The sequence below is a fragment of the Durio zibethinus genome, chromosome 25 (assembly GCF_047325235.1).
Source record: "Durio zibethinus cultivar Kanyao isolate XHJ-2024 chromosome 25, ASM4732523v1, whole genome shotgun sequence".
Classification (NCBI taxonomy): Eukaryota; Viridiplantae; Streptophyta; class Magnoliopsida; order Malvales; family Malvaceae; genus Durio; species Durio zibethinus.
Genome location: NC_143186.1, coordinates 16,434,002 through 16,459,474, shown reverse-complemented (window position 1 = coordinate 16,459,474; position 25,473 = coordinate 16,434,002). Strand labels below are relative to the sequence as shown.

Genomic DNA, 25,473 nt, shown 5'->3' with positions numbered 1-25,473 from the left:
GCTTTCAAAAAATTTAATTTTCTTGTTATATGTCAATTCAAAATATGTAATGAAAAAGGCAATATGCTGTTCTCTTCTTTACTAAAACTATTTGGTAATTGTGAAGACAAAGATTTAAATTATTATAAATTAATTTATATAATCACTTTTAAAACATGATATTTAATAAATTTAGAGTAAAAATTATGATATTTAATAAATTTAAAGTATAAATCTTAATATTTATAATTTTTTTTTCATATTCCGAAACTGTAACCTCTAATATAAAAAAATTTCCATCACTTTCAAGTAGGGTAGCATCATCTCGAGCAAGGAATTCGGTTCATTGCATTGGACAAAGCCGCCATACCTTCCAAAAGATATGGTTCTTCAAAATTTTGTTGTTTTATCTGATTAAAAAAAAAAAATTTGTTTTGCCACTTGGATTGGCTTGGTGGTCAGAATTCGACAGGCTGTTATGAGATGGCTGGTTTTTGAAAACCGTGATCCTTCTTGGATGCTACTCTTAAATGCACAAGGATTTAATCAGCAGAAGGATTTGGTGATCTTTCTTTGACTCGAGAATTGAAACTTCCTATCTGCTTCCTGATTTTTAAGCACCAAAAAACAAAAGCTGTTTTGTTACTGTCAGCTGGACCATGACAATTTCCTAGCAAGTCGAACCATTCCAATGACCCCGCCACCAGGACCCGGCTTTGTTGACTGCAAATGAAAACATTGATCTCTATTATTATTATTGTTATTTTTACAGTATTTTTTCCTTATAATTAAGTAAGAAGCGAAGAACCATGAAAAAAACATGCGTAGAGATGGATTCTTGCAACTTATCTAATAGAAAACACTACTATGAAACAATATGCAAACTTCATAATAAAATAATAATCGTTTCACTTATTATTAATTAATTTCAGATTGAATTAATATTTGTCTTTATATTCTTAAATATGACTACAATAGTTTCCAAGTGATCTTCAGCTAAATTTTGCAAATTGCAATTGCATGTATATTTCAAAAAAAAAAAAAAAAAAGTTAAGATTATCAATGTTGGAGGTGTAGGTGATCTTGGCTACTTAATTTGATTATTGGCTTCAAATTTCAAAGAGTAAAAATGGTTTATTTTCATGGAAGAATCTATGGAAAGGATATAATTGGTAAGCCCATTAATTTGATTACCATTATATAAAGAAAAACAAAAGAAAAAGTTTTTCGATTTGGAACATTAATTCTTAGCCCCTCTTTCACTGTCTATTTTCAATTAAAAGGGGAAAATTTAAGTTCAATTTTGTACCAAGCTAAAAAATATATTTGACAACCTCAAATATCAAATAAATAAATAATAAGTAGACACAGATATACAAGAATTTTCATTACCAATGAACCATCCACAAACCCAATTGAATTCAGATGAATTACTTTTTAGGCCTGCTTGAAGATCTCTAAACAGGACTAGTTGTTAGCCCAAAAGGCATACATTTTTGGGTTTATATCATTTATTCATTTTGCACGTGTTTTTTTAGGAGGAGCTCTCTATGCATCTTTTTCTATTTTTTTTTTCCAATAATCTTTTTCTCTTAGTTAATTATACTTAAATTGGAGGAATTATGAGTGAACAAGATCTTGGTTTAATAACAAGGAAAAGATTCTACAATTCTGAACTTCTAATTGTGTAAGTTTGGTTATCTAGTTATGTTAAAATTTATTAGTTGATTATTCAATTATTATAATTTAATTATGATGTAATAATTGATCATTTAGTGAAATATATCAAAACTTTGTAGGTGTATAAGTTTGATTGTTTAATTATGTTATAATTTGTTAGTTAATTATTTAAATATTATAATTTAATTATAATATAATAGTTTATTATTTAGTAAATTATATAATGTAATACTTGATTAGAGTATAATTTTAAAAAATAGAGAAATTCGAAAAAACTTTAGACTAAGAAACTTTATTGATTTTAAAATAAAGTGTAATTTTATAATTAAATTACAAATTTTCTTTCCATATTTAATTGGATTAAAAAAATTATTGATCCAAGCCAAGACAATTGCCCCCATTAAAAAGTTTCATGTATCCTATTTATAATACCATATCTCAAGCTTGGGATTCCCCAAAAAAAAAAAGGTCATTAATATATTTTTTATAAAATTATAATAGTAATAAACTAGTCATTATATATAAAGCTATACGGATAGATTCCTCCTAGGAAAGGTATGCATCTAAATATAAACTAGTAGTACAATTTTCCCAAGAGGAAATTTGAAAAGAAAATTAATACTATTGAATAGAGTAGGTCTAAATTTTAAGAGGGAATAAAATTATATAATAAAGATGTTAATATTGGTTTGAGAATCAAATAAATTATAATAATTTATGACAATATTCTAAATGTTTTAATTAAATAAATATAATTTAATTAAAATTTTATGATTATAATTAAATCATGTCAAAATTTTGTAACATCCCTTTACTACAGGAGCTCATTGGGATCAGAACTGGAAACTAGTTGGGATTTTTAAACAGTAAAAGTTAGTGCATTTCCAAATTAATATTAGGCATTAGCCAGAGAAGCTGTCAACTACTTTACTTGCCCCCATGACCATGAATTTATTTATTGTAAAATGCTTGTGTAGGCACCCACTTGTCTATCAATAATTGGAATTCGGCAAATTTGTTATTGTTATTTATCTTTATTACCTTACCAAGCTTTGCTAGATTTTGTTCTTTTTGTCTCAATGAGATGTCTGTTAATACCACAATTAAGCTCTCTTTGTTGTTGTTTTTAGTTGTACATCCACTTCTTTCTTTTAGTTGTACAGCTCAAGATTCTGACGTTGAAAACCAATATGTCAGAAGATGTCAATTCCCAGATAATTTTTTCTTTGGCACTGCTATATCTTCATATCAGGCATTCTTTCTATGCTGTATACATGGTTTGTTTCTTTGCTTTTCACTTCTGGTTTTCGTTTTACAGGTTGAAGGAGGATATTTTGATGATGGAAAAGGCCTCAGCAACTGGGATGTTTTCAGTCATATCATAGGTAAACAGGATATGTGTAAAGCTTAACTGTTTGATCAATTAACTTTTCTCAGGAAACATTAAAATAATGAGAATGGAGATGTTGCAGATGATGATTACCATCTGTTCTTGGTATTTATTATACTTTTAAATTAATTTTTTTTCTTACTTTCAACCTTTAGAAATGAGAGGAAAATGGTTTGATGTTGCTTTGTTTATGTACAAAACAAAACCAGGAAGATGTTGAGATTGCTCGCTCTCTTGGGGTAAATGCATATCGGTTTTCAATTTTATGGGCCAGAATTCTACCTAGCATGTCTTTCAAAACCCAGAATTTTACTTGATTATAACAGTTATAACATCCTCCAATGCTGGAACAGGAGGAAGATTTGGTGAAGTCAATCCAAGTGGGATCAAGTTCCACAACAAAGTTATAGAAAACCTCTTGCCCAGGTGTGACAGGTTCAGAAACTTAGGGAAGAAAAGTTTGGCGGAAAATTGTTTCTTGACAATGATATGATTTGATTAAACAAATACCTGAAAGCAGGAAATGAACCATTTGTGACATTACACCATTTTGATCACCCAAGAGAACTGGAGGATACATATGGTTCTTGGCTCAGTCCTCTGAAGCAGTAATTTCTCGGTTTCTTCTCTCATTCAAGCAGTTCCATATTAGCTAAAATCAAAACTACTTAGCGACATTTAGACTAATTTCAGTGCTTTTATCGGGAGGATTTTGTTCTTTTGGCTGAAACTTGTTTCAAAAGCTTTGGTGATAGAGTTAAGTACTGGACAACTATCAATGAGCCAAATATGTTTGCAGATATGGCCTATATTAGGGGAATATATCAACCAGCTCATTGTTCTGAGCCTTTTGGAAATTGTTCTGTTGGCAATTCCGACATAGAGCCTCTTATCCTTGTGCACAACATGTAATTGGCACATGCCAAGGCTGTTAAGCTATATCAACAACAATTTCAGGTTACAGGATGAGAATCTGAATATGTTTTATAGCTTGAACTTTGCTTGAGGATATTTTTCTTACACAAAAGGCTTCTATTACACAAAAGGTTCAGATATGTGAATGTGCAAGATAAAATGGTTGTGACCCCAATATCTGATCCTTTCCCCTCCATACGCTTTTGATTTTCCCCTCAGATTTTTATTGTCTTTTTCATTTTTCTTAACTATTATTGAATGCTCAAACAAGGTGCACTCAACTTTGCCTTGGTTAATGACAATGGTAACTGAAGCAATAAACACAAGTTCTGGAAATATATGGGCCATTAGGCCAGTCTGTCAGCTTAACTTTGGAAGCAAGTCAGTGTAGATCAATGCTTTTCAACATAACATGAATTAAGTTATTATTAAGCTGGGTAATAGATCCTTTGGTGTTAGGAGATTAACCTCCTGAAATGCGCCAATACCATAGGATTGAAATGCCAAGTTTTTCCCCTGAAAAAACTGAGTATGTGAAAGGCCGTACTGATTTTGTTGGCCTTAATCATTATTCAACATTATAGGCCAAGGATTTTATCCATTCTTCTTGCATATTAGGTAGAGATCATTTCATCAGAGGTTTTGCATACACAACTGGAGAAAGAGATGGCATTCTAATTGGAGAACCAGTAATTCCTTCTCTTGCTCTTGTTTCCTTTCATTTGTGTTTTTCCCTGATCCTAAGGGTTCCCATCTCCCCTCCCCTTCTCTCAGTTTATTACATTTTGCATTTTTTGTTTGTTGGCAGACTGGTGTTGAAAGATTTTATGTTGTTCCAAGGGGTATAGAGAAAATTGTTGATTATGTTACAAAAAGATAGAATCACATGCCCATATATGTATTGGAGAATGGTAGGTTGCAGAGCTACATGCTTGTCCATGGCGATTTCTTTTAAACCTGGCAATTACTGTATATAAATTTATATTTTTCATTTTTATATTATGAAACTAATTGCAGGTATGAATTTCCAGCCTGTGAGTCCATTTTCAAAGCTCCAAGTCCGTGTAACTGACTACAGCCTTGGTAGCAATAGTCATATCATTCATGTAGAAACTGATAATTAGAATTTAAACATGTAAAAGTAATGTTGCAGGCCAAAATACTGCCTCAAAAAATAAAAATTTGTAAGGATTCTATTAAGTAACTTGGAAACTGCTTCTTGATCATCATAAGGATTCTGTTCTATAATCAGAAAACCGGCTCTCTCAAGTTACGTTCTTACAGGATATTCTCCACCACAGACTGAACAAGTGCCAGATTTGCTGCATGATGTCAACCGAATCAAATTCCATGAAGCTTACCTCGCTGCTTTGGCCAGAGCAATTAGGTAACTGAGTTTATCTCCTTTACCTTACCTATACTTTGTTTTGCTTCTTAATTCTCGAAGAAAAATTTGAATCCTGATTACTCCAATATACCATCGATAAGCAACAATTTAGTCCAGCTCATAAGTTATGCACTGAATTGCTGGCAGCAGCTAGAACTTGTTTCTTTCTTTTCAAACACATTAGAACTAAACACAACATAATGGTCTTCTATCTTCATTTATGGCTTAAATGCAAATAGTAACAGCTCTATTTACCTAAGACTCGGTTCATATTTTGATACGAATGGTGCTGATGTACGCGGATACTTTGTGTGGACCTTGATGGATAACTTTGAATGGGCAGGAGGTTACAGTTCAACAATTGGACTTTACTACATTGATCATCAAACTCTGAAGAGGACTCAAAAGCTTTCTGCTAAATGGTATGAAGATTTTCTTGCTAACAGAAGCAAAGGAAGTAAAATAGAAGGGCTCAACAATGGAAAACAGGGTTCTCAATGTTTTCGCAAAAGCAAAAATATCATAATTGCTAGAACAGAAGCTAAAGCAACTGAAATGTGATGATGTCCTACATTTCATCGTCCATATGTTGTTGTCATCCTAGTTTTTGCTTGTTCAAACTTTTGGTGGGAATATCTTCTCCATTGTGCTGAAACTTGTTTAAATAGCTTTGATTGATAAAATTGAGCGCTGGATAGCCCTCAATGAGCCAGATATATTCATGTAGTTATTCCACCATTGGTGTCAACTTCTATAATAGAGCCTCACTCTGCACAACATTTTACTGTCACATGCGAAGTCTGTTAAGCTCTACGGGGAATCCTTTCAGTTAGCAAAATGAGATTTTGAAAATATTATCTAACCTCAACCTTGCTCATGATAATTTCATTCAGGTATAAAAAGGGTGGTTGTATAGGAAAAATCGCAGTATCCTTTTTTTCCCTTTTTGGTGCTTTAGGTTCTTCTGACGTCTTTTTAAGTACTACTGGAAAGGCAAGCAAAAAAACTGCATTATTGATATCCTTTTCTCTACATATTTAAGTGATTGAGCCCGGGACTTAGCTCATTAATTCATGTAGCTTAATATCTAGTAGGTTTGAAATTCACATCTCAATACGTATAATCTTTTCTCTTATCCCAATCTGCGGCCACTTATGTAAAAGAAATGGCTAGGCTAAGTTACAAGTTTGCAAAATTTCAAGAAAATGGTTTGTTATGGTTCATAATTCTTACTGAAAATATTGACCAGAGAAATTAAATGTCTTAGCTAATTGAAAATAATGAGCTTTCATCTTCAATTACCAGTGATCTGCAACTGTGCCTTCTTTGACCCTTCTAGTTCTCTATCAAATCAAATCCTCAGAAATTCAAAAGAAGTAAATGAGAATCACAATTCTCTAAAAATCCATAGGAAACTGTCAAAAAGCTTTATTGATATTGATTGCTGATGGGGTTAATACGATAAAATATAGTCATAGAAGCAGTTCATGTTTCACAATGACATAAATTTTCTATGGACTTAAAACAAAGCATTTACTTTATAGTATATGATTAATTTAATCAAAGCAAATTACACATTCTTGCAAATCTTTTCATTCACATTTGTTCATATCCCACGTGCAGATAAACCTTTGTAATAAATTCTAAGTGAGAATATGATCCAGATTCAAAAGTTTCAACTCCCCCTTACCCCACTCTTCTTCTAGCTTTCTTTCCTTCAATCAAACTTTTGAAGTTTTATATCATTTAAGAATATTTTGTGTATGTAAAAGCGGTCCATTTGATTGGTGCTTCAGTTAATTAAAACAACAAATGAAACAACGAATTCTAGCAAACATAATGGTCCATTAGTCCATTTCCTGTCAAAACCCACTTTGAAATTTTAATAATGATGTGAGCAAATGATCCAAATGTAGTTAATTTCAGGGAAAGATTGTGGTGGGCAAACATTATCACCTATTGTTCATGTTTTTATGATCATAGAAACCTATGAAAAACATAAGAAAGTTGTTGCTGTTCCAAGAGTCATGCATGGAAAATACTTTTGTTGGATATATCAAGGAAAAATAGAGGGAATGGTCTATTGCTGCTTTGACAAACTTCAGGATTTGCTGTAAGATGTCAAAGGTAGTTCAACATATAAGAGCTAATTTGCTGCATTTCCTTAGAGCAATAAGGTGACTGAATCGATCCATCTGGGGAACTAGCTTCTGCCTCATGCAAAAAGGACCTATAATCTTCCTGTTAAGCTCTCAATTCTAACATGCAGAATTTTCTGATTTCCATACTTAGCTCAAAGATGAAGTTCTATTTGTTAAAATCAAACAGCTCTAGTATTGTCAAAAGTCCCGATCTAATTAAGTTAACAAAAGTATAATTAAATAATCAATCAATCACGTAAAGGATAATAATTTAATATAATTCGATCCAATTAACTTACGTTTACGAATAAAAAAAAAAGATATACTTGTTGTGAAAAGTTACAAACAATCTCAATTAATCACTTAACTATTAATACTCATAAATTTTATCAATCTCTTCTAATTTTATGGAGTATTTTCAATCTAAACAAACACATAACATTTGTACCTATACACAATATCTACATAAACTTTCTCAGTCTTCTCTAGTCTACTTATAAATATTTAAACATATACACTCATAGGACATAAATCTTCAGTAATCCTATAAGATATCTAACTCATAAAACTCTAAAACTCTCCTATATTTTTTTCACATATCTAAACCTATAAAAATTACATCTATTTATAAATATATAAACTTGTCTATTAACAAAATTTTTTCTTTTAAAATTTCTCTTTTGTAAGTCTTTTATTCATTAAATAATATTTAATAATTTTTAAACAAATTTTTTATGAGATTTAAGTTACTATTCTCAACGTTAATTACATTAATAAAAATGGAAAAAAGTTACTAAAAATATCAAAATCACACGAAAATAGAAAATAAATCTTTACATTTATTGGCATCTTCCCTTGATTGTTACCATTAATTATATTGAGTTAAAGTGGCTTCAACCACCTATGATTTAGGCTCAAAACAATCAATTCAGAATTACTTCTTGAGTATCCTAAAGTTCAATCACAAAATTTGATTTGGCTAGAAGACCTGACAACTTTTCTTTCAACTCATATGTGACCAGTGACCCTCGTAAAATTTGGCAGGAGCCATCAAACAAATGTTATATCTGCCTAAAGCTACAATAAATGCAAAAAAAAGTTTAGGTGGAGTTCCATGAGCCTATCTAACACTGTCAAATTAAGTCAAGTTCCACCAAAATTTACTGCATCTGCACTTCAATAGTCAACTTTATTTGTTATTTGGAGGGTATTATAAGGTAGATTACAATTTAAATGTCCAAGTTATGCTGTCCAAGAGTGAGTTTATAATTAAGTTTCCAGGCTCTAGAAATCAAGCCCTAGTCATTTTCAGGTCGATATCCTAAGAATCTAAATAATTTAATCCCCACATCCTCCCACCCTCACCCACTAATTTTCTGTCAAGACTAGTAGTTAAGAACGTTGGTTGCTATCCATGATAGCTATACATACTATAAAAAATGCCACACTGTTGACAAAAGCTTTAAATCACGTCAAAATGTAAGTTCTCAAACCAAGTACTAGAAATAAAAGAGAGAATGAGTGTTAAACACTAAACAGTAACTGGAAACGCTCTAGAGAGGCAAATAGTATGCAACAATGAGCTTGGTAGCAGAAATAATGATGGCACTTGCAGGTTTGTGGGCCGTGTTTTTGAGGCCATCGATGATAAGGTATGCAGCAGAGATGATAGAAGCGATACGGGACGCGTTCACCGGATTCTGACAGGTGACTTTCTTCCGTTTTCTCTGCTTATCTTACTCCGGCGCCGGTTCCTTTCTTTATTGGTACTAATAACAAAGGTTCATTATCTGCAAGTTATTGGTCTCAAGATTGTTTCAGGTTCAAGTAAGAGATGAACAATAGCAAAATGTTCACTTCTTGGGAAACAAGTTACATGTATTGATAACAATTTTGTACTACTAGTAACCATTTTTCGAATTTAGAAAGGAAAGGAAACATTATCACTAGTTTCAAGCTTCCAATTGAGGACGACTATAGTCTGATCATAAAAATGGTTAGCTTGAAATTTATGATATAGTTGACTGGTTGTTAGCCTCTTTTCTTATTTTCTAATAGCAAATCCAAATTTCCAACAATCATCAAGGCGGTTGTTGATGTAACGCTGAGAAGCCTCAAATTGCGCGTCTGTTACGTCATCATAAGTTGGTCAACTTGGGGAATTTTCTTTTCTTTCCTTGCCTTTTCCTGTTCCTTTTATGGGGAGTTTAAATTGAACCAAAATTTGGGTTAAGCATGGAAAGGGTAGGTGGGTTCAACACAATGAAATTGTTTCCTATATATATCCAAAAATATAATACTGAAAAATTAAATATTGAATTTTTGGTAATCAGATTCAAACCTACAATTACAGTTAGTCTCTCATACTAATTGAGTCTTCTGTATAAAAATTAAAATGAGTAGCAATTTTATTAAATTTCGAGAGTTCGTACACTTAATTAATATATGTTAGTTCATATTACTACATGGTTCTTATAATAAACACAAAGAAAACTATAATTTAGCTCTATGCCGTGAGTTTTGGAGTTAGGTTTAGGTTTAATTTATTATCACAACTAAGTGCCGTGGTGTTCGGTAATGACCCTGCTGCTGTGAGAGTCATTCGCCTAGCATTGGAGCCCTGCTTGGGGCCGAAACACCACTGACACTTCAAGTGCTAGTAACGTCTTGGCTATCACCGAGGCTCCAATGCGGGGCGAATGGGGGCAAATCAAATCCCCAATGTATTGGAGGCTTTAGAGTTTGAAAAATTATGTTCTAGACTTGGCTCAAATTGGATCAAGTCCACTAGCTAGATCAGGACGAACTGGATAATCTGACTTGTAAACAAGTTTAATTACACCTATTTATTAATAAAGATAAGCCAAAATTATCAAAATCACATATCTTAGCCATCTAATGAGCAAAACAATGACTTCCTAAATCATGCATACGAACCAATTTCTACAATATTTCCAATCACAAGCTATAAGATCTTTGATATATAAACTCTAACAGTTCATTATCAAGAAAAATCCATCCATTCAATACGTTAATTTTTTTTATATAGAAATTCAACACTTCAATTAAGGGCTAAGGCCATGGAATTATAAATTAATTAATATAACCTAAAGATTGCAGCCATTAAATTATGAAATACCAACACTATATTTTTTAATGCCAAAAACCCAATCAAAAGGGATGTGAATGTGACATGATTAATTAATAGCACTAAATCAAGTTAGAATAGTCATGGAAAAACTGATGATAATGTCAGCCTAGAGTTGATTTAAGCCCCATTAAAGCTAGCTTTAGGGTAATTAAAGTGTAAAGCCTTTTCATTTATATTCCTCTCTTCTTTGTTGATCAAAAGCACATGCCAATTCTTAATCATATATAATGCCAAATCCAAAACAAAAATTGGAACCACTTAATAATTGTACTTGACTTAGAATAGCCATGAACCCAATCTTTGAATTTAATTTGAATATCAGTTTCTCAAATAATCAATTAATTAAAAGAAATTAAATTTTATATATAGAAGTGTACACATTTAATTTTATCTAAATCAATTTAAATTTGTACGATTTTTATACTTAATTTAAATGTTTCAATTTGGTTAATTTAAGCATTGTAATTGAAACTCCTCTCTAATTAATTATTTTTAGATAATTTTTTATGAGATAAAATTTAATCTAATTTTATTTGAGTTAAGGCTAATTCGTGAATCAATATAATATTTAACTCTTTAGATTTAAAAAGCCCAAAAACCAATTTAAAACCCCAAAATTCAAAGGCCCAATCTTACTTAAATATTTTAAATAAAGGAGAAATTGTAAAAAAAAAAAAAGAAAGGCAAAAAGATAGATTGAAGTTGGCCATGCCAGCAACCTGTTGGAGTCCCATTATCCTACACCCTGCAACTAACAGCCTATTGGCCGCTACCCTGCAGCTCTTAAAAGTTGTTAAACTTTGGACTGTTGCAACCCCAATTCACAGATAAAAATCCACAAGCATCATTTGATAACAAAAAAAAAGAGGCAGGACGACACGGAGCAAAATTTTCACAAGGAAAAACCCACCCAACTAGCTATTACGGTCCTTCACCTAATTTCCAAAAAAACCACACCATCTCTATTCTCTACCCATTCAGCCCCCTCATCATGAACCCAAAGTAGATTTGACCCAAAACCTGGAAACCCAATGCCAAATTAAACTATCTTACCAGCTTAAACCAACCCAACACACCCCCAGCTCCCTATCACTACCATTTCTCTTAGTAAACCACCCTTCAATCACCATCACTAACATAGAAAGTTTGAAAAAACACTGAAAGTCAGAACTTCTAGTAGCCAAAACCCAACACCATTCAGCCACCACCATTTCTAGTATCTCAAGTCCCAACTTCCATAACCATCCAACACCCACCCCAACTAAAAAACCATCCATTAACCGACCTTCATTTACAACCTCCCCAAACCATATAATTGACCACCATAACACCGTCAAAGGCCAAAATCTCACCACCTAAAACAACCTAAAATTCCTAAAAAACTGTCTCCACCCGCGTTTACCCAATAATCTCCATGCCTTATCATTTGACCATTAAAAACACACACACACACACCCACAAATATAGATCCATTCAGTGATCCCCAATTGTTACCATACCCGACCTTCCCCTAGAAATACATAGCAAAAAAATACACAAATTTCTTCACAAAAGCTCTAGCCATTAAAACCACCATCAACACAAAAATTACCTAGAAAATGATCACCCCCATAGTCCATCAGAAAACCCTTCACCATTCACCAGAAGCCCACCAAAACACTCTCATTCAAACTCCCATCACCAAAAAAAAAAAAAAAAAACTACCCAATAACCATTCAGCACAACCCATGTTTTGTTTGTACCTACGACGTACCCACTAGCAACCATCAAAGCAACCCACTGCCAAAAAAAAAAAGGGGCACGGGGCTTTCATCAATAAGACCTGAGACCTATTGGCACCTTCACACCCTTGCGTCATGAACCCACCACCATCTACCTCATCTCCACCGTTCGTTCATCAGCAACAGCAACCCAACCAAAATTGCATTTCGCAGAATCGCCCCAACCAATTCTCTATAATCCTCAATCAAGAAAAAATAAAAACAAAACAAAACAAAACAAGTAGCCACATTTTCCTTAAAGGAGCGTCGTAAGGGAAACATATCAATTAGATATAAAAATCATAAAATTGCCGTCAATTTTATTTTATTTAGGTGTGATTGATCATTTATATGAATATATTCTTTTTAAAATTATCCTAAGTGTAAACTAAGGATTCCTAAAAATGATAAGTTCTAGTCTATATCATTAGAACTAAGTTAGAGAGTCAGATTATGTGTAGGGAAAGCACTAGCACCCTTTTATGCCTAAAATTAGTACTAAATTAATTATATGTTATCTAATTTAAACTTTATCAAAGATGATCTTATCATGCAAATAAATCAATTCTAGTCATTTTATTTAGTTACAAAACATAGTGATACAAAAATTCTATTAAAATATCAAGCAATCATGCATTAAATATTAAATCATACAATGCAAAAATTATTATGCAAATATATTATAAATCATACTAAATATCGTGTAATAATATCATACTTAAATCATGTTAAGATATTCATGTAAGAATGTCATGCAAATATATTAATTATCATGCAACAATATAAAATAGCACGCAAATATATTAGTAGCCATTCATGCAAATATATAATTATGAAATCAAATATAATCACACAAATATATTAGTAATGATGTACAATCATGCAATTATGCACACAATAAATATAAAAACATGAAATTAGATATCATTCAACATTAATACGATATCATATCATGCAAAAATATAAAATCATGCAATAATAATAATGAATAAAAAAGCATGCAAATAAATATATTATTAATCATACAATAACACATCTAAGTAAATTAATAATCATGCTAAGAGACATGAAATTAAATATATAATCACACAATTAAAATGTAAAACATGCAATTAAATATATAATCATGCAATTAACAATGTAATACATGCAATTAAATATATATTCATAATAATAATATAAAGCATGAAAATAAACATGAAATTAAATATATAATTATGCAATTAAATTAAAATCATGCAAATAAAATATATAACATGCAATTAAATATATGATCATGCAAATAACAATATATAAAACATGCAATTGAATTAAAATCATGCAATATATTATAATTAAATCTTGCAAAAAAAAAAAACTAAATGCATATAATTAAATTAAATTCATGCTAAAGAAAAAAAAATGTCATGTAAAAAACTAAATTCATCATTCCTAAACTATAAATCTTACATTCTACCAACAATTAAATAGAGGCTTAGCTTGCACGTGGGTCAAACTTAGTTTTTCACCAACCCCAAATCGCACCATTTTTACAAAGCTAGCAGCCTTCTTATCCTTGTTCTAAGCTTCAAACTTTTCCTTCTGTCACTTTCTTCTTTCAAAATTTCTTAGTTTTCTCTAAAGTTCAAGAACACCAAAACTAAAAACCCAATTGCACAGAAATGAGAACCCCGAACCTTGCTGCCTATTTTCCTATGCTAGTCCACCGTTTAGCCACCAACGACTTGTCACCCGTTCACTGATGGTAACCTTTTTCCTTCCCTCTAAAGTGACTAAATCCAAAAACAATTTTATTTTTCTGTAATTGCTTCTATTCTGTATGTTTGACAATTGCTAATGGTTGATTGAAAGATTCAAAAAATTGAGCTTGTTGTTGGATAATTGCTTGATGATTGATTGATTGATGCTCTATTAATTGATTAGCAATTGCTTCCTGGTTGATGCTTGATCCCCTACTACTTTCTATGATCTTGCTTTCGATTGCTTGATGACTGCCCTTGGATATCGTCCGTTCATGCTTACCGATTATGGGTGCTTTTTATAGGGATTGAATCCTTTCAAACTTGAAAAATTTTAATTCCAGGACTTCACAGATTTTGTATGATTTTTTGCATGAATTAAGCCCCAAGTTTTCCATAATTGATTAATCAATAAATTTAGCAATCAATTAAGTCAAGACGCAAAAGATTCTCCATTTTTTTTTTACTTTTAATAAAAATTAAACAAACTAACTAAAATAAAATTAAAATCAAAGTCAAACTAAAATCAAAACTAAAATTAAAGTTAAAATCAAAATTAAGATAAGATTTTCAAGCTTTTATCCTTCTTTAATAATATCTATCTTTTGGGTTTCAGAGCTTTTTTTTTTTTTTTTTTAATTTCAACAAGGCCAATCTTCAACTTTTCTTAGTTTTTGGGATCATCAAGATTTGAAACTTGTGTAGGATCAAGTATCTTAATGTCAATAGTAGGGGTAAGGGGAGCAGAAGCAACAATTATTGGTATGTTAGTCTACATATAGGGATAATTTGTTATGAATAACATTTAGGGCTGGGTTCCTTGAGATGTTTGTGCTAAACATAGGCCAAAACCAAGGGGATATAATGAATCAACCTCATTTTGTATCACCACCTCTTCCACTTTCTTCCCCTTGCTCATATTTTTCAACAATTCAGTAATAGTTTCCAAATGCCATTTCAATTATTCTTGTGATTTTTCTAGCTTTTGGAGGCGAAGAGTGTTTTCTTCTTCTATGATTCTTGTCTGATATCTAGTATTTTAACGCCTAAATTATTTAAAGATTGAGCTATCTTTAAACCTTGATTTACCATAATTTTGAAAGACATTATGATGATTTATTATCATGCACTTTGGAAAGATATGTATGTATGAATTAGACTTGGCAATTTGAAACATAATACGATGACACGATATAAAAACGATACGAATAAATGACATGGAGATAACATGGCTTAAAGTTTAAAAAAAATCATAAATAGGTTTAATAAAATCAAAATTTTATATTTTATATTTTATATTTTCGTATCGACACGAACTATGACACGTGATTTTTATGTAAAATATGACATGAATAAAGTATTTTACATGACACGATGATATGAATTGCCAAGTCTAGTATGAATACATGGATGCAATAAGGAGGATTTACCACATAACAATTGTTAAAAAAAAATTTTTTTATTAAATTGAAAGTTATTTCTAACAAAATCTAATATTACATCCATGAAAAGTCTAAAATTTATTGTGAAAAGAAATCTCTAATTTGTCAATATTGGCCTTACTCTTCATTAAGGAAAGCTAGCAGCTCTTGGCCATGTGTTCCCACTGGTGGTACCTTTGTCTTCCATTCTTTAACTTTTTCTACCATGTCTTTGGCTTTATAGGTAGCCATAGTGATTTGATCAAGTAGGCATTCCAATTGTTTATGTTTTCTCATATATGTTTTCTTAGCTTGTTCACATTCTTCATTAAAACCCATTTGTGTTCCAATTTCAACCATCACCCGATTTAGCTTTTAGATGTGCTTTTGTGTTTCGGTGAGTGCTTCATTTTTTTCTTGCATCTTTACATGCAATTATCCATTTTTTTTCAAAAGTTGAGTTAACTCACGATTGGTGGATGACTATGTGATGTTAAAATCAGAAAAAAGGTTCTTCCATTCATTTTTTTCTTGTTTGAGTGAATCTTTTGGTCCATTCTTCCCTCTAACTTCTTTTTTAGCTTTTTGTTTTCAAGCTGCAATTCATCTTTTTTAACTTGAAGCTTTCTTTTAGTGGTTTTTACTATCAATAAGAGATCAAAAGATGATGATTTCATTGGACCATTTGAAGTTGTTTCTTCAGGGATTTTAATGTCTTTACCTCACTTAATATGTCATACAAAGTACTCAAGGGTAACTTCATTTAAGTGTCTCCTCTTATCTTCTTTTTAAAGCATATTTCAAGCTTGTAGGGCTTTGGTTATCTTTATGGAGGCATAAATTTCAATATATGAGAACTTCATTTTATTAAGTTTGAAATTTGATAGGATAAATTGTTTATAGCCATATTGTCTTTGCACCATGGTGGGAGAATAACTTACTGTACCCCAAAGGCTTAAGAAAAGAACCTAAAGCTTATCTTCACAACCATACAACACTGGTCCATAAGGTATTCAAAGAGCTTTTCATATCACATCTTTGCTAGTGAGCTTACGTAGAAATAAGATCCATGCTTCCTTAGATTTTTGTGTAAGCCATTCATTCTCATAGAATTCCTTAATTGGAATGTTTGTAGTGAAATAAGGCTTGCGAAATTTACCACCATTATTTGTCGTAATAGTTTTGGAGCAGCCCGACGAATTTGGAAACGAAAATAAAAGAACAAAAAATGGAGTCGCCACCAATCTTTTTTGGTTAGGTGAGATTGGCCACCTATTAAAATTTATCCTTCTAATAAGATTTTAAAATTAATTAAAATTTATTAAAAAGATAATTTCACGGTTTGCGAAACGATCTAGGTTCGGGAGTCGATATACGTGGGGAAAGATTAGCACCCCCACGACATCCATTTAAAAACGGTATCACTTAACTACGTGTTATCCTTTGATTTTGATTAAAAATAGTCTCATTCTCGGTGTTTGAAAAAATAATTTTCTTGATTTTTTTTGGAAATTGGTTTGTTTGGTTTTATTTTAAAAAATTTATTATTCAAATTTTATTCGAGAAAAATAAATTAGAACATTTTTTATTGAAATAATTCTCAAAATACTCCAATACGTTGGTAATATTAGAAGAACTCCTTTTCACCTAGAGATTCTTAGGTCAAAATACTCCAATACGTTGGTAATATCAGAAGAACTTTTTCTCACTTAAAGATTTCTTAGGTATCGTTTCTCGGAATACCTAAGAATCTCATCCTCGAAGGTCCGAATTTACTTTTCGTAAAAATTATATCACGCATGCAATACAAATAATAACATGATGCACACATTTTATTTTTTATTTTTAAAAATTTTATTAAATTTTATTATTATTCATATTTAAAAGAAATGAAGAATAGATGAATTTTTATTGTATTGAAGATTTTCTATAAATATTTCAATACACTGATAATATTTAAGAAAAAATCTTCTCACCTAGGGATTTCTTAAAGCATCTCTACTCAAAATACTTTTGGAATCTCATCATCAAACAAAATTTTCTTTTTTCTCATTTTTTATTACCAAATTTTAATTTATTAGTTAATTTTATTATTATTATTTTATAAGAAAAAAAGAAAATTTTTATTGTATTGAAAATTTTTTTATAAATACTTCAATACACTGGTAGTATTTTAAAAAATCTTCTCACCTAGAGATTTCGTAGGTATCACTACTCGGAATACTTTTTGAATCTCATCGTCGGACAAAAATTTTTTTTTTTTTATCTTTTTCTTATTTTTTATTATTTTATAAGATTTATTCTAAAATTAATATAATTATAAAAAACTTTTATTATATTTTTTTATTAATTATTATTATAAAACAACAAAATTTTATTCTGTTAAATTTAAACATTTTAACATACATAAATATTAAGAATAATAATAAAAATAATATTTAAAAAATTCTAAAAAAAGTTTTTTCTTTTACATGAACCGAACCGGTCAAAGCGCGATTCGGTTCGACAGTTCAATCGGGTTCAACGATTCTGTTTGGCAGTTCGATCGCATTCAGCGATTCGATTGCGGTCCGGATAAGGTTCAGCGGTTCGATTTCGATTTAGTCAGATCGATTAGAAACTGATGGAGAAGCGAGTCGCGGGTCAGGTGCACGAACCCCAAGTCGGGTCACAGGTTGACGCCCGGATCCTGGGTGCTTACAATATCGTTTAGGTCTTTTATTGAAACGACGTCGTTTTGGTTTTGGCAGTTTATATAAAAAGTGCTAAAAAATTTTTTCGATCACTCTCTCCCTTTCCTTAGAAAAAAATACATTTTTTCTCTTTTTTTTAGGTCGACTAGGGCCGGTGGTAGTCCGCCTTGACGGCCGCCATGATCCTACCTGCGGTGAGCTCTGACCACCATCGTTGATATCGAAAAATTTCAAAAAACACCCACAAACTCTTATCAATCCCCTACACATAGATCTGACCTTTTTTTCACCAAAAAGAAATCTCCAATTCCCTAGATTTGCTCTTGAAGTTTTAGTGAAATTATTCTTTTAGGTATTCTGACTTTTTTATTTTTTTTGAAATTGACTTTATTTTTTTTCTTTGTGTAGGGGCTTTCGACGCTGGATTCCTCTTTATGGGAGGACTAAGTTTTTGCTTTTTTTTTTTATGTTTTTTTGGCAAAATGTTTTTTTTTTCGCAAGATTTCCTTTTTCCTTCTTTTTCTTTAGGTTCGACTAGGAGCTCTATAAATAGAGCTCCGGTCGTGCATGGCACAAGGCTCGGCATGGGGTGTAAGTGTCACGGGTCGTGACTTAAGCTCTGAACCCGCGCGGCTTCGAGACTCGGGTATTCACCCTTCCGGCATCCCAGATCAACCTACCTGTCACGGTTCACACCCTTGTGAGGTATTATTCGCTCTGGCCCCCTTGGCCTCACGGTTTTGTCCTACAAAAGACGCCTCACAAGACAGAGGTGGTGTGAACCCTTTTATACCCCAGGAACCCTCCTATTATGTTTGATGTGGGATTCAGGACTCTTCCTTAAGTCCGTGATATTCTCTCGCACCCAACCTCGTGACGTTCTCGTCACGGAGGCTGACTACTCTGCCTGCCTCCCTTGAGGTGCTTAGCGTGGATCAAACGGTTTAGGGCTGGCTCTGATACCACTTGTCACAGGTCGAGACTTAAGCTCCGAACCCGCGCGGCTCCGGGACCCAAGCATTCACCCTTTCGGCATCCTAGATCAGCCTACCTGCTACGGTTCACACTCTTGTGAGGTATTGTCCGTTCTGGCCCCCTTGGCCTCACGGTTTTATCCTACAAAAGGTGTCTCACAAGGCAAAGGTGATGTGAACCCTTTTATACCTCAGAGACTCTCTTATTATGTTCGATGTGGGATTCATGACTCTTCCTTAGGTCTGTGACACAAGTACGAGCCCCATGCCTTTTTTATTGTTTTTGTCTGATATGGCAGTGGTAGGGTTAGGAGCTAATGGGATGGGTGATCAGAAGGGTGGGGGATAGGGCATGGTGGCAGTGGTGCCGGGGAAAGCGCCACTGCCATCCCATTTTTTTTGTATTTTGTATTTTTTTTATATTTTATATTTTTTGTATTATGTATTTTTGTTAAATTTTTATTATTGTATTTAATAATAATATTATTATCTTATTTATTATTTAATAAAAATAGCAAATTTGATCAAAGTCGGATAAATTTGATGTCTACAGCTATCTCTCTTTGTACATTGCTGAGAACCAAGAATAGATCAAACTTAAAATCATTTTTGTCAAAATTCAAAAAATTACACATAATTAATTCGTATTATTTTTTAACAAGCATTGTGAAAGTATTAATCCTTCTTTACATGTAATAACTCCCAAACTCAAATTATTTTCACAAACTTAAAATTTTATTTAATAAATTTTAATTACTTTTAAGATTTTATTAAATAGGTGATCAATCATATCTAATCAAAAAAGGTTGATGATGACTCTTTTTGTTTTCAAATTTATCAAGCGGTCCTCAAAATCGTTATGACAATAAGAATATCATAAACTTGAATTTTATTACAACTTTTTATTATTGTACAAATGAATCAAAGATTTAAATTTATGTTTTTTTTCTTGTTTCAGTAACAAAGTGTCCAAGTATCAGTTACAAAGATTAACAAAGGAAAGAATCTTTTAGGCTTATTAACATGGAATTGAATAATGAAAATGAAAACAAAGAAAAATGTGATGAAGAAAATCATGGCGGCAGCATAACTGTGAGTCCGAGTCAAAGAGTCATTGGAGTATTTTTCAAGCTCTTAACCATCTGCTTCTCGCTTTCCATCTCGATCAAGCTTTCGATAACAATTTCCGAAGCATTTGTCACCACATCCGACCAATTCCTATATAACATCGACAAAAAGTTAATTAAAAGATTTCCACAAGTTAATGAAATTAGCCAAAGAAGTTGATAAATAGCTAATAAAAGAATATTGATTCAACTGTCTTACCCTTTTAATGAGTCGAACGTGAGCCCTACGGTGTATTTTGCCTCCTCAAGAGCCAATTTAAACCTCTGTAAATCCTTCGCTGGAACATTTCCATTGTTCACAACACGAAGTTGTGAAGGTTTAATGTCGCAAAAGATTGGGATAACCTTCTTCTTGGACTCCATGAAAAGAGCTAATTCATGAAGGCAAAAGTAGGACTTGCAATAATTTGGTGAGAAAACAGTAATACCAACCTTACAATTCCTTATTGCGTTATCGATGTTGTCAAACAATTTATCCCCAGGTTTCATGTTTTTGTTATCCAAGAAAGGTTGTAGGTTCAGCCGCAAAAGGTGATCGTAAAGTAAGGTAGCTATAGTCCTCTTGGTGTCAATCCCTCTATGATTAATGAAAACATCACAATCTTTGTTTGTCATAAGGCGATTCACCATCTTATTCTCCATTGATGTGTAGCGAGCAAGAAAGTTGCGATGGAAGTTCATCATGGCTGCGGATGAATAACGTTGCATACGCATGGTTTTCGATCAAGAAGGAAAAAAAAAGGAAAAACCTAATTATATTTTTCTGTCAACTTTTTTTTTGTGTGTGTGTGGCTTGTATGTTAAGAATGTTTGTTTCTATGGTATATATAGAGTCTCTAATTGAATGATTTGGGGCCCTAACTGTTTTTTCCAAGTGTGGATTTAGAATCTTCGTTTTTAAGTATTTTTACTTCTATAGTTGAATTGAAAGAAAATATGAAAGATTGAACAATCAGCGACGACTGGCCAAAAGAATTAAACAGTTAGCGATGACATGTATTTGATTTTGACAAGGGGAAGGAAAGGAAAAAAAGAAAAAGAAAACCTTGACCAAATCTATGCCTTTGGAAATTTCGGAAAATTTCATTAAACCCTCAAACAAGTTACATTGAATCTCTCTTTCTTGTCTTTATATTATATATATTATATAATATTGTGCTTTAGATACAAAAAGGGCAGTTTTGACGACAAACATCCTACTTTTTTACCTTACTTTTTGACCAAAAATAAAAAATTATAGGGACAAATTAGAAGATAGACAAAAGAAAGACACGAAAAGCACATGTAAAGTTAGTACTAGTCTACTTTGGACTGTTTGATCAGATTAACAAAGGTATCCATGAAATAATATAAACTTTTGTTTTTTTTTTTTAAATCAATGAACATAGTAAGAAAAATGATTGTAAATATTCAGATTTAAATTTTAAATTTATTAAATGTTATTTTTTAAAATTAATTATATAAATCAACTTAATTAAATTTGAGATTCAACTTTTGTTAGTTTTTCAACCCCACCGAAGGAATTTCTTAGTAGCAAAATGATAACTTCTCTAACTGTTTCAAGATTTGGCTTTTGACATGCAGACCTACCAAACTAAGAAAAATAAATTATTTTTCAAAAGAACGGAAAATGGAAGGAATGAAATCGGGGAGGAATAGGGTTTTTTTTCCTTTTGGGTAGGAAGGAAATGTATAATGGCCAGAAACATTAAGCTAGTTCTTCATTTGACTGCTTTTTTTTTTGTTAATAAATTGTAAATCTAATTAAATATTTGTTGAGGAAAAGAATATACCACACGAATAAAAGAATATGCGTTTTGGATATTTATAAACGTCCAATGCTTTTACAAGTTTAACCCATATCAATTTAATATCCTTCTTATTTCTTCTTTATCAGTACATATTATTTGAGCAGCCAACTTTCATTGGTGCGGTGCCAACGAGATTGGTTAAGTTGATAAAAATGCAATATTTTTATTAGATTTAAGTTCGATTCTTGCTTTTAATATATATTTTTTTGGTAAATGATTTGTAAGTTTAATTATGTAAATTCTCGATAAAACGTGTGATATGTCATAACTTTGAAAAGAGATAGTTTCCTCTCACTTAAATTTTTATGTATTAAAATATTTATTCATATGATTTTTCAATAATATGTTGGCTTTTAAATTTTAGTGAAGAGGTTAATTCAATCCTTAATAACCTCTAATACTAAAAAGAAAAATATGTTATTTGAGCAATACATAATGATAAGTGCATGTGTCACGTTATAATTATCTTCTCTTCACAAAACTAATTTATTAAGATGTGCAACACTAACAATTATATATTTAATGACTTTTACTTTCTTATTTGACGTGGGATCGAAGCATCTTATTTACTCCTTTGAAACGTTTGGCATAACATTTTTTCACATCAAATCTCGTGACGTCCTCGTCACTCCTGTCATTCTGTCTGCTTGTCTTTGAAGTGCTTGGTGTGGTCAAAATTTACTACCATGCCTTATTTTGACATTTTGTTAAGTGGCTACATTGGCCCTACCCTACCTATCTTCGTTGGGGCAATTGATGTGGAGTCGGATGAGTCAAAAATTGCCTCTGATACTATTTATTATATGACTATTACTCTCTTCTCGTAAAACCAAATTATTAAAATATGTAATACCAACATTTATATGCTCAAAAACATTTTCTTTTTTATCTTATGTAAGATTGAAACACTTCATCTACTTGTTTAAAGCACTTGATGTAACACATGCATGTATCTTAACCAGAGATGGCTATGGATTATGTTGAACCCAAGCACTTTCAAATCTTTGCCCACATCTAGACTCGACTAATTAATTAATTAATTTTTCATAGCAATGTCTCTCAATTAAATGGAGTTATTTTCTGATTTTCCATCAAACTAATTAATTTATTGGAGTATCTTTTATAATTACATTTAGATCATGCGTAACACAAAGGTCTTGCTCGTAAGTTATGAGAGAGGGCATATTATATATACATATAATATATATATGTATATGTTAGTAAAAATTTTTCCAAATAAAAAAAAAAAGTGGATAAGTAGTTGTAAGTACTTCTATATATACTTTTTCAACATCTTTTTGTAAGTTTTTGAGTCAAATGATTCTCTTAATTAAATAAATCTTATGCTTTTACCATGATATGAGGCACAAAGGTAGAAACTTGTAAATTGGGGGCAAATTTTGCTCAATTATTAGACTTGTTTTATCAATGCATTTATTATCTCCATAACATTAACATTTTTTATTTTCAGATTATGATTTTTTTTGTAAAAAATTACTTTTTTATTAAATAAATATTTTTGTAACAACAAAATAGGGGAAATTTTCATAGTTAAAATTTGTTGAAATCCTTTGTTGATAATTATTAAATCAAAACTAAAAATATTACCTTGTTGATAATTATGTTATTTCATGTCAACTCAAAGAAGCAAATAAATGAAATTTCAACAATTTTAATTTCTCCAAGGAAGTAACTAGGAAGGCATGCATATGAGGAGAGCTACCAAACCCTAACCCCAAGCAAATGGGCCAAATACAAATAACCTAATCTTTAGCTATTTCCTTGACATTTAACTTTGGAAACAAAGGAACAAAAAGAGAAACATTCTTCATGACCACGTGCAAAATCAATACAACACAAAGCTTCTTTCAAGCAATATTATTATTAAATGGCAGACATGAAAACATATTGTCCAAAGGCATCGCTTTCAAATACCGACATATATAGTGCGAAAAACCACCTAAAACAGTCGGCATACTTCTCGTAATTGCGTGTTGAATTTCAATGCTAAGGGTTATACTTTGAAATCTAATTAGCAACCTTTTGATTTAGTCATTTGGTTTGCAACAGTTGTTTTAAAATCTTGTGATTGTACCTTTGAACTTTGATGAGTACTTCTCTTTTTTTTTACTTGTAATATACTTTTAATTTGTTAATTTGTCTTGATTAATTTTTGTGCTTAATTGACTATTTTTTTTCCTTATGAGATTATATGAATAAAGAAAAATTATATTCACAATCAAATTTAGCATATAACTAATCTGGCATGAAATTAAACCAATACTATATATGATGATATTTGAAGTTTGGATTTTAAAGTTTCAGAATTTCTATTTTCTTTATATAAAAAAACTGTTATTTAAGAATAAAAAAAATTATAAGTACTGAAATTTAAAATCCAGATTTATTGAATACCATCTCTTAATAATAATTATATAAATTAATTGGACTAAATTTCAGATTATCAAAACCACCTCCTCTTTCCTATTAAGAGAAAGACTAATCTGCAACATTCATCCAACTAATTTGTAATATAATTATTTTAAACAATCTAAAACATTTTTTACATCACCATTCCATTACTATCCTACAAACGAAAATAATTAACAAACAAGCATATAAAATATTTTGATTCAGATTTCAAAACTCAGACTACGATTCCAAACTTTTTGAAAGAAACTACATGGTGGTTGAATTATAGGCACTACGATAATTTTGTGCAAAGCAAAAGGAATATTTACTAATTATTTATTTTAGTACTTGTCATAACGTCTAGATCTGGAGATCTATCGTTAGACATTGACTTGAAGGAGTCGCCATCAATTTTTTTTTATCTAGGTGCGATTGGTCACCTAAGGAATCTATTTTTTTAAGGAACACCTAAGCTTAAAGGTCTCTAAAAGAATATGTTCGAGTCTATTAACCAGAATAGGGTTCAGGAGTTCGGTTACGTGTGAGAAAGGTTATAGCATCCTCACAACGCCTATCAAAAGATGGTACCAACTTAATTTTGTGTTATCCAATAAGCCTTAAAAATTTACCAAGTAATTAGTTATTGAAAATTATTCTCAATTGACTCTAATACTTTTAGCAAAATATTGAAAAAAAATCCCCTCACCTCGAGAGTATGCAAGAAAACTATTGTTTCACTTACAGAGGCTCCATCGTCGGATTATTTAACATTAAAGAAAATTCAAGAAAATAAAAAGAAAAAAAATGATTACTTTTGTACAGGAAAAATTGATACTTTCAACTTTTCCTCAAAAACCCATTTTTGAAAATTTATTTTTAAGAAAAACTGATAT

At 31.3% G+C, this 25,473-nt stretch overlaps 3 protein-coding genes across 7 annotated transcripts; 2 read left to right on the top strand and 1 right to left on the bottom strand.

Moving 5' to 3' along the window:
• Positions 1–2,746: 2,746 nt before the first annotated feature.
• On the top strand, positions 2,747–6,141 carry LOC111276177 (beta-glucosidase 8-like). Of its 5 annotated transcripts, XM_089754773.1 has the most exons (6): positions 2,747–3,044; positions 3,403–3,657; positions 4,583–4,653; positions 4,773–4,875; positions 4,982–5,351; positions 5,695–6,141. In XM_089754773.1, the coding sequence occupies exons 5-6, from the start codon at positions 5,291–5,293 to the stop codon at positions 5,910–5,912; spliced, it is 279 nt and encodes a 92-aa protein (XP_089610899.1). In that variant the 5' UTR covers positions 2,747–3,044; positions 3,403–3,657; positions 4,583–4,653; positions 4,773–4,875; positions 4,982–5,290; the 3' UTR covers positions 5,913–6,141. The 5 variants fall into 5 exon arrangements, with proteins under 5 accessions (XP_089610899.1, XP_089610900.1, XP_089610896.1 ...); XM_089754774.1 differs by having other exon boundaries at positions 2,747–2,851; positions 2,978–3,044; positions 3,403–4,875; XM_089754770.1 differs by having other exon boundaries at positions 3,403–4,653.
• Positions 3,293–4,844, top strand: LOC149511694 (putative inactive beta-glucosidase 14). The gene is made up of 9 exons (XM_089754382.1): positions 3,293–3,302; positions 3,403–3,507; positions 3,570–3,657; positions 3,793–3,957; positions 4,057–4,126; positions 4,236–4,319; positions 4,424–4,493; positions 4,583–4,674; positions 4,773–4,844. The coding sequence occupies exons 1-9, from the start codon at positions 3,293–3,295 to the stop codon at positions 4,842–4,844; spliced, it is 756 nt and encodes a 251-aa protein (XP_089610508.1).
• A 13,963-nt stretch (positions 6,142–20,104) lies between the features above and the next one.
• LOC111276507 (putative 2' cyclic ADP-D-ribose synthase BdTIR) lies at positions 20,105–21,157 on the bottom strand. The gene is made up of 2 exons (XM_022862250.2): positions 20,557–21,157; positions 20,105–20,448 (listed from the first exon to the last, which is right to left on the bottom strand). The coding sequence occupies exons 1-2, from the start codon at positions 21,069–21,071 to the stop codon at positions 20,334–20,336; spliced, it is 630 nt and encodes a 209-aa protein (XP_022717985.2). The 5' UTR covers positions 21,072–21,157; the 3' UTR covers positions 20,105–20,333.
• Between the last annotated feature and the right edge of the window lie 4,316 nt (positions 21,158–25,473).